This window comes from Dioscorea cayenensis, chromosome 20 (genome assembly GCF_009730915.1).
Source record: "Dioscorea cayenensis subsp. rotundata cultivar TDr96_F1 chromosome 20, TDr96_F1_v2_PseudoChromosome.rev07_lg8_w22 25.fasta, whole genome shotgun sequence".
NCBI classification, from domain to species: domain Eukaryota; kingdom Viridiplantae; phylum Streptophyta; class Magnoliopsida; order Dioscoreales; family Dioscoreaceae; genus Dioscorea; species Dioscorea cayenensis.
Window position 1 is genome coordinate 3,669,363 of NC_052490.1, and position 14,953 is coordinate 3,684,315.

Below are 14,953 nucleotides of genomic sequence, written 5' to 3' on the forward strand. Positions count from 1 at the left end.
ATATCCTTGTTATCTATCTAGGAATCAATTTTGAAGAAAAGTGATGTGCTAAATACTTAAAGTAAAATTGCAAGACTAGTTAAGATTCGAAGAAGTGATTAACAAATTAAAAGAAATAGGTGTCCTAGAAGGATTTCACATGGGATTATTGAAAAGAAGTAATTATAATCAATATAGATTAAACATAAGTGTTGTCGGACAGAGGGGATCAAGAATATATCGAGTGCTCTCTCAAGATGCCTCAATACCCAATCTTATACTACAGTAGAATTAAATATCTTCAAATTCTACTTTCATACGATTGTAATGAGATTTAGGAAACCCTTCTTTAAAGATCAATACTCTCGCTACAACAATCCTAATAGGAGGAATTCTCTTCATCTATGGGTGATCTTTATACAATGAATTTATCGATATCAATAGTGAAATCACGATGAAGAAGGCATTCTCTACATTAAATAAACATGATAAAAATATTGATAAATCCAACTAATAAAGGAAAGCTATATTGGAAACAATATGAAAGTAAAATTATCCAACCATACATCAATCCTGAACACCCAAGGAAATTTAGCCTTCCACTGCGGCAATGTTTATTACAAAATAAGAAAAACAATGTATTAGAACAAACTCCACAAAAAAAAACCTTTCCAATATCTTCAATAATGGTGATCAATGTGAGCCGATGTCGCCACCATGTAACGTCACTTTACGACTCCCTTCATCTCTTTCTTCTTCTCCTATCTCACACTTAAACTTTAGCCGCCGTCTTGCCCTAGAGATAATCTTCCCAAATTCCAGCCCCCTCCCCCCACCCCCCTTTCTCTTCTTTCTCTTTTTGAATCATCCTTTTATAACAAAAAAAAAGGGGTAAGTACACAGGCATCTACACGCCTTGTAAAACCTCTCGTGCCCATGAAGTTTTTGGAAAACTTGTTGCTTAGTCTTGGGGGTGGTTACACGGCCATGTACATGGGCACATATCTTGCTGGAAACTCTAATGTGCTCAAGATTGGGAGTTAAATGGGCATGTACATAGGCGTGTAATTTATCCGTGTATTTTTCTTGATGTTTCTCTACCTAGCTCTATTTCACTCCCAATTCTATGCTTTGGCTTAAATTACATTTATATTGGCATGAAACTATAAATGAAACAAAAGAAATACCAAATCATTTTTAAAAACACTCTCGTAGGTAAATTTAAATGTATAAAATAATATTAGAATTTATACAATACAACACTTATCAAGTACGGTCTTTTTTAACACTAGGAACTCATTGGAGGATCTTATTCCTTTTACTCAACATTATTCTTAATTGGAAATTGGGTACAAATATTGCATGCAGGGGGATAACCAAGAAATCCTTTCAACAATAAAGAAGATAGCTTTATAGCTATTTCAATGATACCTTTTTTTTTAAGATATTATAATCAATCAACTAAAAAACTAATGAACAATCTTTTAATGAATTCCTTCTTGATTAATGACAATCAGTAGTTCATTCACCAATGCAACAACAGCTTGATAAGCCAGTGAAAGTAAAAGCTGAGAGTCTCCAATCCAAACAACAAATAAGAAGAAAGAGCAGAAGCACCACAACAGCTGCATCCTTTACTTGATATCATTAATGCTCATTGTTGGACAGAGATCCAGCCATATCTCACCCCTTGGACTTGTCAACTTGGTTGAACTTGAGCCCTCACGCTATAAGGGAATCTTACATACTCCATAATAAGTTGAAAAAAGGGGAAAAAATTACTTTCAACAAAGACCTCAAAAATAAAGTATAAAAAGATCTATCATGCAATAAATACAAAACAAGTTTTTTTTATCAAATTAATCACTTAATATGGTTGTTGAATTGTAAAATAGAATAATTAAACTCACTATCCATGTCTGGGAGTGAGGTATTTAGTTCGAGCATCTTAAATACACTTAGGTAATGTTTGTTTTTGAAGTATTTGAAGTTACATTGTAACTTCAAATACCACATCCAAAAATCTTTTGTTTGGTTTGAGGGATTTTAAAATACTAAGATAAACCAAATACTCCAATGGATGTATTTGGACTTACGTCCAAATTGGGCTTAAGTCAAAATCCTGGGAGTTGAAAATCCTTAGGTGATGAATATATACACGTATATACATATGCATACACATATAATATATATATATATACATACATACATATATACATATATAAAAATATAAACATATACATATACACATAGGCATACATATATACATACATATGTATATATACAGAAAATATATACATATACACATACACATATGCATAATACACACATATTATACTTATACACATATATACATATATATTTATATATTTTATATATACATACATAGGTATTTTTACATATGTATACATACATATATGTATGCATATATGCATATATATACACGCATATACATATATGTATATATATGTGTATATACACAAATATACATATACTCATATACATCTATGTATATATATGCATATACACACACATATACATATACATATATGCATATATACAAACACATACATATATGCATATACATGTATGTATGTATGTATATACATGTATACACACATATATATACTTATACATACATATATATACTCATATACATATATGCATATATACACATGTGTTTTTCAATTCTTAATTTACAAATCCTTTCAAACAAACATAAAATCTTATAATATAGTAATTCTAGTTACATTCAACCAAACAGAAGATTTGACTGCACTGTATTTTGAAAACTAAGTATTTCCAGTTACATTGTAATTGGAATTTCACTCCATTTAGAATTACATCCAATAAAACACCTCCTAAATTTTTCTGGGGCCCCTAAGAGAGTTTTGTGTGAGAAATACCTCTCGATCTGCCCTCCATAATTGCATAGCAAGGGTTATCCGTAGGAGATCAGTCAACCTACCGTACTTGGTACGTTTCTGTACTTGTTTGTTTTTTATTTTGTCGCTTATCAACTTTGTCAAAATAAATAAATAAATAAATAAACTCTTATACATGACATATAAGGCGCATATTAGCTGGAATTTATTTAGTAAAAAAAAATTAGTTTTCTAGTTAACAGGTGAAATTGGAGAAGTTCTTTATTTAAAATTACCTTTTGAACCTTCTATTTTGAAATTCTAGTTTTCATTAACCTTTGGAGTTGTAATTTTACCAATTTAACCTTGTATTAACGATTTCGTTGCCATTTTGACGGTTCTTATTTGAATTTCATTTTTTTTTTCAAATTTATTTTCTTTTAATTCTCTCAAAGTTATTTTTTGGTTCATTCGATCTTATCATTTTTATTAAATGTTAATTCATTTTTTGTATTTTAATTAATTTTTTAAAAATTTAAAGTCAAATTAAGTTAGCCGGATTTTTTCTTTAAGTTTAATAACAAAATTTAGTTGATATACTAATAGTCTCTTGGTCTATTGGCACTAAATCTTTACTTAAAATGATCATTTTGGAGAGTATCAAAAATCAAACTCTAAAAATAACCCAAAATATGGGCAGAGGCTCTCATTGAGTTTGCAATTGGACATCAATATTATTAACTTTCCTTAAATCAATTGTTTACAATTGCACATCAATATTATTAACTTTCCTTAAATCAATGACGGTTGACGTTATTTGTCAAAGAAAAAAAGAAGAAGGTATTTAACATAAAAATTGATGAATACTTAAATCATATAAAAAAATCGGAAGTTCCTCACTAAATTGGTAAAATTAAAACTTAAAAGAAAAATCCTAAGGCAAACTAGATGGTTAAGAGGAAAATAATTTCCCCTGTAATTAAAATATAATAATAATAATAATAAAATAAATAAATAAATAAAGGGTTTTTAGTTGGCTCCAATTTCTCAGGTAATAATATATATATATATATATATATATTCAAACTCTCTCACCGCCCTCCTCTCGCAAACGAAGCTCTCGGCCTCACTCGTGATCCACCCCAATCTCTCTCTCACCCCCTCTTCTTCCACATCGTCCTCGCTCCCTCTCTCTCTCTCTCTCTCTCTCTCTGGATTCTCCATTCCTCTCCACTTCCGCCGGCTGCAATCTCCATCATCAACTCATCCACAAGCTAAGCTATCACCAAACTCTGGTGGATCATCTAAACCCTAGATTTCTTTGCAGTTCTAGTCATCTAATATGCTTAATTTGAGCAAGAAACAAGAAATTTATATATTTAGTATGATTTTCTTGAAGGTTTCAGTGTGTGCGCTCGAGCGCATTAGTGTATATATTGTTTTTGTTTGTTAATTTGTGTTCTGATTTGATATCTAACCCTGTTTTTCTTGAATCGTTCGTGATTCAGAGGGCAATCTTTAGTTTTCAATTTGTGATTTTCTATTTCTTTTCAAATTTTATCAGCTGAAAATGTTCTGCTATTTATTTATGGTTTGATCTCACAAAATTATATAAATACGTTTGCTCCTTAAATTGTTTTTTTCTTTGTGCATGTTGCCATTCCATGCTTAATTATTACTGAAATGGCAATAATTTTGGTGGTTGAATGCTTCTGATTTCTTCTGGTACGCAATGCTATATTTAATTATGTTGAATGTGAATGTCAGTTTATAAGTGTGAATTGTTGAAGGATTATGTTTCTCATAGTTTTAGGTTTTCCTTAATCTAATGCTTCTAGCCTTGTACTGGTATGGAATGATATTCAATTACATTTAGTGTAAACTTAGATAATCGTGGGTGTGAAATTTTTTAGTAGTTCATATATGTCGTATATAATTTTGTGTCTCCTTGGACTATTTGCCATGAGAGCTTGTGCTTGCCGTGGACCTGCCAAGTTCTTTTCTTACACCACTATCTGAACCCATTAGTTTCTCCTGCAATATACATTTTGACAAACACTCACCTCTGAGACAGACCCTGTCTTTTTTATGGAGGATATATGGAATGCCCATCTTAGCAAGTATCTCTAAATCATGCCTATGGAGCAGGATTCTTTTATCAGTTTGTGACCTTGCCATGCTAAGCTTGTTCTTTTCTGGTTTCAGATTTGATGCTCTAGTTTAAATACTGATTGATACCCATGTAAGCTCTAAAAAATTGCCAAATCTGTCCTTACAAGAACTTTTGGTTTCCTTGTGACAAATTATTTACAAAAGTATCACTAGAATTGATTACATTTGATATTTGCTTCACTGGTCCGCACAGACACTGATTCTCAAAAATTCCTCCTCAAACATCTGCTATTTCTCAAATGACCATTAATTATCATTGAAAATACGCTGTTTATAATTAATAATGGTCATTCCCTCTATCCTCTTATTTATAGGATTTGCTGAGAATCTTTACCTCTACTTTTAATGCTCTGGCTGGTCTTTTACTGGTAGAACATCATATAAAATATGACTCCTTCAGTTATATGAAATTGGAATTCAAGATGGGTCTGTCGATTATGATACTCTACTCTATCATTCTTCTCCATCGACTTCGGATTCTTTATTGAATGGAAGCTCATATTGAACCTTTCCCATTTTGATCCACCAATGACTGTATAAATTGTTATTCATCCTCATTTTATTTTAGATTGTCTACTAATCTTTGCCTTTTTTTGTGTCATGACCAAGATTTGGTACATTTAAGAAACTGTATGCTTCTCAATTTTATACATTTTTATTTGGGTATTCTTGATAGTTTGAATTTGGAGAATAAAGATTTCGGTTCATGCATTTCATGGAGTAGTTGTCCTATCAATTTGTTTGGGCCTCCTGCAGTTTCCCATTCCTATTTCAGCAATAGGTTGTGCTAGAGTTGTGAGTTGTTTCCACACTCTTTGGTTCTACTCTTGCTCTTACATCAATTAGCTTGATTGCCTATACAATCTGCTTAATATATCTACTTGGAGTGTGGATATGAGAATTGAGTTAAACCTTAATCGCCAACTCAAAAAACTGCATGCTTAATAAAACCTATTAGTATGTGTTATCTTGGAAACAGCTTCATGATTTCCAGAGTATATCTTGAAAACATTAGCATTTTTTTGGGGAAATTCGGTTTTGGAAAGGAAATGTATCCTTTCTAGGTGAGGCTATGCACAGATTATATGAGATACTGTCTGCAAATAAGTTAACATTTTAAAGGAATATTGGTTAATTTTTATGTATCACTTAATCTTCTGCATTCCATACATGGATGCATAATTCTTGAATCTTTCGAAAGTCTTTCGTGCTTAAATTGCTCTGTCATCTGAAATCCATTATGTGGGAACTGACTCTGATTGTATACTTGATCTTTCAGCACCTTAAATGGCGGAATCATCAAAAGGAGCCCCTTCAACTACTGGTTTACAGAATAAAACTTCATCACTTGGTACTGTTGCACATAATACTAAAAGTCATAGCAGTTAATAACAGATTGTTAGGTGGTTCATTCTCATGTTGATTGATATAATAATTTTAATGTAACTGCTGAACCTTGCATGACCCAGATGTAGAAAAGGCTGTCAAATATTGACTTAATTCTGAAAACAATCATACAGTCAGGGAAAATGCACGGTTAACATGATATTCATTCCGGTCACTCTCATTTTGGGCTAATTCTTTCAAGCAATGTCTTTGATGTCCAATTAATTTAGGTTCTTCCTTTGGTTCAATTACCTTTGCAATGGGCCATGCAATATTGACCTAAATTTTTTGTTTGAAATAGATGATGAGTTTGGAGAGGATTTTCTTACATCCTGGAAATCATTAAAAGGCAAGAACTCAATTGATTTTGATGTAGAAATGATTCCAGGAAATGGAAAGAAGTGCTTCAACTTTGACAAACTGTAAGCACACTGAGTATCGTGCTACGACGGTTCTTTCTTTTCCTTTTTACCTACAAAATCTATTCATCAAACTTCGTATTATTGACCAGTAGAGTCCATCAAGATCATTGACTACCATGGATCTAAATTCTCAACTTTTCTTCAGTGATGCTCTTGAGCTTGGTGGAGGCTTGGACACAATTCCATCCTTCAAAATGGATATGTCTGATTTAGACTTTTCTAGTCTATGCAAGAAGGATGATAAGACAAAGAATCCTTCCAAAGATTCAGTAAACAAGGAAATGAAACAAGACAAATTCTCATTCACATTTGATTTCAATGAGTGCGTGAATTCTATTTTAAAAGTTTATCTAATTATCCACTCATGCATATATTTGCTAATGCTTTTGTAAGATTTATGGGTCATTTGATTTCCAGGCTGGAATCATTTAACCTGGACTCAAATTTGCTCAAAGGGGAAAAGAATCCCAGGAAATGTACTGACAGTGGTGATTGTTCCTCAAAACATGATGGGGCTCAAGATTCCAGAAGCAACTCGGCCCAAAGTCTTGAGGCATTTGAAAATAAAGAAACCAAGAAATCATTGACAGCAAAAAATTTGGCAACATCACCAGCTGAACCTGTCATAAAGGATGACATAATGAATGGTTCTGGTCCTTCAACTTCTTCAGATCCTGGACATCAGAATATGCCTCATGAAGTAATGGCATCTTCAGAGAAGCAAGCAACTATTGCAGAAGGAAGCATTGGGTCATACCAAGATCTACATCTATTAGATGGGAAATATTCTGCAAAATATCATGCTGACAAATCTGCTCAAAACATTTCTCTCCAATCTCTGTCTGGTGATACTTCAGAAAATAAGACTTTTCCTGAATCTGGAATAGGGTCAATCCCTTTGGATTGCTTAATCACTAGAAGAGCAAGCAAACAAGATATTAGTATTGGATCAATAGATTCCTCACATTCTGGAAGCTCCAGTCCTGCAAATTCATATAACTCTCGAGGCTTGCTTAAACCAATAATAACAAAGTCAAGTGCTAGTGTAGGCATCGAGAATCAACAGGGGAATCAGGATGAACCTTGTGGGGGTTCTATCCTTGGAGAATCAAACAAGAGGCGTAAAGATAAAGATGTTTCTGAAATGGGTTCTGTGCTGAAGAGCCCTCATGAAAATAAACATGCTGGAGGAAAACAGAATACGAGTTCAAACTTTCTTCCGTCATCCTTAAATACGTAAGCTTAATATGATTATGCAATTTACCTTTATTTAGATGTCTCATAATGTTTACCCCTATAAATGTGGTGAATATTTGGTTTTTTGACAAACAATGAGAAATTTGGTGGCCGATGGTTCAGAACTTCATATCATCTGACACTAAAGTATTGACAAGGTTGAGTAATGGTCATGAAATGCCTAGTGTCTAGCTGCAATGCATGTTCAAGTGTACTTTTCATAAATCGAGTTATCGCAATCAATCAAATGGAAGGAGTTTACATTTTAGTTAATTACTGTAAGCGTTGACACATCAAGTAACATCTGGAATCTAAGATATATGCTTTAAAATAATGAAAAGCAACTACATGAAGCATTTCCAGTTCATTTATCTGTGCGCATGTAAACGAAGAATCTTTCAAATTTAGGTTCCCTTTATGATTTCCATTTTTCTTCTCTTATATGCATGTATTGTTTGTTCTTTTCAGCTTAATCAGTAACAAGTTACTGAAAGCAAAATCAACTGTTGCCCCACAGTTTAGCACTCTGAACGAGTCTGCGAAGAATGTATCTCAACCAACATCAGTTGGCATTTCCAAGCAACTCTATTCCTTGGCTAACAAGAAATTGGAAAAAAAAATTTTGTGCACCCTTAATGGGAAAAGGTGATTATCATTTGTGTTTGCTTATTGTTACACTTCTTAATGCATTATAAAAATGAGGTGCTTCCTAGTTTTATATATTCATGCTTTTATTTCATGCATCATATGAATTTCTATGCTTAAATTTCATAGAGAATCAATACAAAATCATTAACAAACTGGAAATCAAGCATGTGTCATATTGAAGTCATTCGACAAGACTGTGCCACAAGACGTATTGATGATTAACGGAGGGAGATAGAAAATTGAAGTCTGTGATACTTTAGATTCTTGGTATGAAAACTGTTTTGGTCCATGGTCAGCTTATTATTATCTAATGTCCACCTGTTACAAGCTTAGTGGTCATCAGATTGAATCAAGTGGCTGGAATCTGAATTCCTTAATTTTGTATAGGATTTAACTAAAATGATTGACCTTTTGCATGATGTAACACTAACTTATAGACATGCTGACACGAGATAAAAAAAGTTTATTGCCATAATGGCCTCACAATTTTGATGACTTCCATATATGCTGTAATGTAATTCAATGCTGCTAAAGTTAGCTAACGGTTATTGAAGGAAATTTTGTAGGTCATCTGAAACCATAACTGAATTTGTCTGCTGTTTGGCACTCAGCATAGGCTAGGATGAGTATTTATTAAAGCTTTGTTGTTTAGCATCATTCTCAAAATTTAAGGTATTGTACTGAGATAATTCTGTTTCTATTTGCGTGACTGCCTAGTTAAATAATTTACTTACATGTTTCACTTTTAACCATCTCAAGTTCAATTGTGAAGAATTATGCTTTACTTGTTGATTGAATTTTACAAATTTCTTTCAGTGTCCAATGTCATCCTCCCAATATGCCAAGTGAAATTAGTCCATCTAGCAATAATATGGATAAGAATCATAGCTCAAGCTTCATGCCTATAAAAAGCCCCATGACCTCTTCCAATGAAGTGAGAGATATTTGCCCAAAAGATGAGAAAAGGTGATGCTTAAATCTGGCAATTTTTGGTACTATATTTATTCATCATATTGGTCTACATGGTCTCATTTTTTATCAGCAATTACCTGGATCTGTCAGAATTTCTTTCTGACCTCAATCATTCTCAAATGTAGATTGACAAAATTAAATATCACATCAGCAAATTCCACACTGCAAACTGAAACAAAATCAGATAAGTTTTATGAGGAAAATTTGCAGCGTTTGTTTGGCACAGAATCTAAGGTTGTCAGTACTGTTATCACCAGAAGAAGTGCATTATTGAGCCCTCCTTTGAAGCGAAAAGCACTTGAGGTCTTGCTATGTTTTATTTAGATACCATTCAATTTTTCTTCTTGTTGTACATTGTCTTTGTCTACCTTCTTATGGTCTGATTTCTTTGACAATCATAAGTATGGGTTCTACTTTGACATTGCTCTTAAAGATCTTTTGAGGCCAATGTATATATCTGTATTTCTCTTCTGATTTCATTGGACTAGGTACACTACTTCCCTTTAAAATGGTCCATTTGCAAATTTTGTCATTTCCTGCGAACTAAAATTTGTTCAAAGAATGTAATAAAAGGTAGTGTAGAAACTTTATTTTGTTTCTCATTGTGAGCATACCTTGAAATAAAGAAACGAGCTAGAAAAGGCCCTAAACAGTAGGTGCCATTATTTTTTAACGTGAGATAGGATGGTTTGATCTCTACGCATAATCTATGCTTAGTTCAAATCATTTGGCATGGATGTTAATCTAAATTAGGCCTTGTGAGATCTCTTGGCATTTTTTGTGCATACTTTCCAATATACCTGCGTGCTCTCCATCATAGTTAATATGTTATTCTGATTTTGCAAGCTCTCCATAAGCTTTCTCTGCTATTAGCATTTTATCATCACTTGTGTTTCAAACTATGCAAATCTATGTGTAATCTGATGATGCTAATTTTATAATGTAATATGAATATATGTTTCAGGAGTTGAAAGAAGATACAAGGATTTCAAATCAGTTAAAACGTTTCAAAGGTTCTACTGCTGAGAGAAAGTTAGTTAATGAAACTTCTGATCTCCCAAACGTTTGTGAACCCAAGTTATGATTAATGTTGTTATGCCATGTTCTCCAGGAAATCATTAGAAGTTTCAGCACAATCTGACGAGAAATTGGTTAGTACTAACACTATCACATTTGCAAATCCATTGAAGCTTTTATTCTTGATATATGATAAAGGAGGGTTTCACCATTTGCTCACTGTTTCTATGTTCATTTGTTAGGTTCCATTAACTGAAAGTCCAGTAGGTCCACACAAGGAGATTGTCAATGGGGGCCAAAATTTGTCAAATAACTTTGAAGTTCCAATACTAATTGAGGATGATGGAAATGTAGAAAAGGCAGAGGCCTGTGCAAAAGAGCTTGATGATGTGAGTTATTTAGATTTCATACTAACTTCATATTGGCCTAAAATTGGTACCTCATGTAACTTTGAACATACATCTATATTCAGGTTAGACTCTTAACTAATATTTCGGTATGGAGAACTCTCTCCCAGAGAAGAGATTTACAGTTCAAATCCTGCATGTGGAATATTGGGATACTGGCATCATAGGTTGTAGTTCCAAAAAAATCAGAGTCCAAAATAGGTCTTTTATTTATCCACCTGTCAGAAAAAAAAAAAAAAAGAAGTTTTTGGTTTTGAGGAATGAACGTTGTATATACTGTTTAAACTTTCTTTGATCCCTACTATTTAGTGCCATCATAGATTTATTAAACATAGAAGTCAATTATGTGATCTTATTGCTTCAATATCCACTCTTACGATATTATCAATTCATACAAAGCTGGGAGAGGTGGTAAAATCAAGAAAAACAAAATATAGTATATGTTAGACGTGTATGCATACCCTATATGTATGTTAGATGTATATATGTATGTATATACATACATGTGGTGTACTTGTATTATTGATTGCCTACATGTAGACCCAAAGGGTTGTTGTTCAACGTAATGAGAATTGATCTATTCTCTAGTCTATCTTCTATCATGGTATCAGAGAATTATTCCAATGGATGTCATCAATGTCCATTAACAGATATTTATGAGAATGAGCTTCCTTACTATCTTGATGCCCATTGGATCATGTTGGGTAAATTTTTAGATTGTAGAGTTCCATTTCTAAGGACATATTTATCATCAAATTATCTGATATGGAGATGTTAAATTTCAGCTGACTTCCCTGTGCTCTATTTGGTATTTATTCTCTTTTGGGGAATTTACATGGAGCTAATTGCCTCTGTGAAAATCTCGGCTATGTTGCCTCACTTAATATTACAATCCCACACAATACAAATTATTTATGCAGTATATTAATTGGATTGACTGCTTGATTCTATTATGATGCCTTAAGTTATTAAGCAAGCCATTTATGTTGCTGAATCTATTTATATCTTCGTTCTGTCCACTCTACTTATTTTGATATATGTGTTTGCTGGATTGCATGTTTGACAGTCTTTGTTCTCTGTTTCTGATATATGATGCTTGTCTTTAATCAGGTAGTCTCATGAATTCATCTTCATGGTATAGCATTGAGTGCGCTTCGTCATGATTAGTTGTATATGTATAAGATAGTTGGCTACTTGATTATATAAGTGTGCTTTGTTATCATGAATTCATCTCGAAGGTTTATCATAAGTTTGCCCATTCTTGATAGCTGTATGTTAAATAAGATGGTTTACTACCCTGATGCTTTTGACTTTCACAGATTTGCGCAATGCTGAAAAAGAAGCATGAAGAAGCCAAAGAAATACTGGTTCGTGCTGTCGTGAACAACAACACCCTATTGATGCTAAACCATCCAATGTTTGATGAGAAGATATCCTTTCCTCAACTGAAGTTCCTGATTTAATTTCATTCTGTTGGTTAACTGGAGATTAAACTTGTTTTCATTTAACTATCAAAACATCCATGAGCTTCAAAAGTTCGCTGCAAGCTTGCAGTCCAAGGAGTTCTGAAGCGGGTCGATCTGCTGCTTATTTTCTGATGCTGATACATGGGTATGGTCACTTATTTCTCTATTTCTCATGCTGTGGGGTTAGAGGAATTAGATGCTCACCATTCATACTCATCTCTGTGTTTCTTGCTGCAATGATATATGCCCCTCCTGCAAGCTACAGAACGATTTGGAGGTTTGTGTTCATTGGCGTTTTACTTCATTCCTTGACAGGAATTATTTTCATCTCGTTACAGTCACAATATATTGTATAGGTTTTTACTTTTTAGTGATGTGGCAGAAAAAAGAAAATCTATGAGCAGTCAGAACAGTAATCAGCTGATGTTACGGCTTTTCTCATCGACTAGCCCCCGTCAAATTGTAAAAAATCATACTGCGTTTCTGATGATATTCATGCCACCTGTTAATAAGAGTCCAGATTCCGGCCCTGTTTTCCATGGTCGGCATGGAAGGGGTTTGTTACTGTGATTTTTTGGAGGTTGAAACTGGGCTTGGCCGGCATGGACCCGTTGCGGCCCAGCACTGTACATGCCTGGGCTGGCCCATCCCAGATTCCATTCGGGCCTAGAGGGCATGGCCTACCGTACGGTGAGCGTCGGCCCAGCCCGGGGCAAGGCCCACAACGGATGGGCCCCTTTTTTTAAAATTTAAATTTTAAATTAAATAAATATTAAAAATATTTTAAAAATACTAAAATTTAAGAAAAAAATATAAAAAATCTAAAAAAGTTTATTAAAATTTGACATGAAATTAGAAAATATTACATGAAAAAAATAAAGGCAAATAAATTATAAAAAACTAACTATTTCATAATAAATAAATTACACATAGACGTTAATATATATATATATATATAACATTGTTATTTATTTAAAAACCACGGAAAAGTCACATATTAATTTTATAAAACTTCTTAAAAAATGTCAAACTCCATTAGTTTATTTTTTCATCAATGCGTGTTGAACGCTCGGATGGTGTAGCGCCCTTCTCCGGTATCACCATCGGTCTCATGTCCTTGTTGTCCTTGCAATCTGTCTTCTACATCTAATAAATCATTTATACATATACACATTTGCACTGTTGCTTGGTTCATTCGACTCCTCTTATCATCATGTACCTTTGTTCATCACTAAAACAACACTCTGATACTATTGTAGACATCGGTGGGGTTAGTAAATCACATGCCATGGCGGCTAGCTCAAGATAATTATGTTCTTGTGCTTGCCACCACAACAAAATATTAAAATTGTTAATTTCTTCGGAAGTAAGAAAATCATTAAAATTATTAGTTAAAAAACAGATTTAATTCATGCAAAGAACTAGCATTAGAGGAGGAAGAAGAAGAAGCACCATTTGCAAATTTTCTTCTAATCATATTGACAAGATGTGCCGTGGATTTTTTTCGGAAGATGAAGAAGGATTTTCAAAATTTGTACCCAAATTAGAAATTCGTCTATTTCCATATATTACATTATATTTATTATACATTTCATAAAGCAAACGACGATAATTATCTTTATAAAGATAATGATCAAGTCCCACGTTTTTGTCATAAGAATCAATTAAATAAAAAGCGCCATCAATTTTAAAACACGGATCAAGAATCATTGATGAAATCGGAAAATGGTCAATTTTTGCAAAATATTTTTAAAATTTTAATTCCATAGGAGCAACAAAGGGAGAAAAAATTAGAATCATGTCTATATTTTGAAAAATTTTTACTAATATAATACAATTGATACATAGTCATAAAAGTAGTAGGATAATAAACATCGGGGGGAAAAAATTAGTTGTGGTATTAAAAATTTCCAAAAACTCCTTTATCATATAACTAATTTTCCAATCATAATTAGTAAGTCCGACTTCAGGAAAATATTCATGGCAATACATTGTAAGAAAATCTTTATAATCATAAGCACAATCTAACATTGCATAATTTGAATTCCACCTATGAGCAATATTGGAAATAAATTACTTATATTTTTTTTCCCATTTGCTTACAATATCTTTTAAATCCATACCTTCAATTTGAAGAATTTTTTGCATGTAAAATAGCTTCTCTAACTCTACGAAGATGAGGATCAATAATTTTTAAACCATCTTTAACACATAAATTTAAATTATGGCAAATGAATATGAAAAAAAATTTGGAAAAAATAGGATTTAATTGCATTTTTAACATTTCAATGGCACTATTATTTGTGGAAGCATTATCAAGTAAAATTTTCAATTTTATACTCATTAATAGTGCGCATGATAGAACCGGCAATATTACTTGTGGT

The 14,953-nt window shown here is 32.8% G+C and overlaps 1 protein-coding gene across 1 annotated transcript; it reads left to right on the top strand.

Moving 5' to 3' along the window:
* Positions 1–4,022: 4,022 nt before the first annotated feature.
* Positions 4,023–12,846, top strand: LOC120251768 (uncharacterized protein At4g18490). Its single transcript, XM_039260412.1, has 14 exons — positions 4,023–4,138; positions 6,295–6,366; positions 6,703–6,823; positions 6,969–7,145; positions 7,241–8,059; positions 8,528–8,704; positions 9,524–9,673; positions 9,805–9,982; positions 10,644–10,711; positions 10,791–10,830; positions 10,939–11,085; positions 12,423–12,533; positions 12,622–12,714; positions 12,835–12,846. The coding sequence occupies exons 2-13, from the start codon at positions 6,303–6,305 to the stop codon at positions 12,670–12,672; spliced, it is 2,103 nt and encodes a 700-aa protein (XP_039116346.1). The 5' UTR covers positions 4,023–4,138; positions 6,295–6,302; the 3' UTR covers positions 12,673–12,714; positions 12,835–12,846.
* The last annotated feature ends 2,107 nt before the right edge of the window (positions 12,847–14,953 follow it).

Bases quoted from the DNA above. Each gene is read 5' to 3' on its own strand.
- LOC120251768 (XM_039260412.1), top strand. From the start codon at position 6,303: ATGGCGGAATCATCAAAAGGAGCCCCTTCAACTACTGGTTTACAGAAT. The intron at 8,705-9,523 runs GTGATTATCATT...AATTTCTTTCAG, and splicing joins TGCACCCTTAATGGGAAAAG to TGTCCAATGTCATCCTCCCA. The intron at 11,086-12,422 runs GTGAGTTATTTA...TGACTTTCACAG, and splicing joins GTGCAAAAGAGCTTGATGAT to ATTTGCGCAATGCTGAAAAA.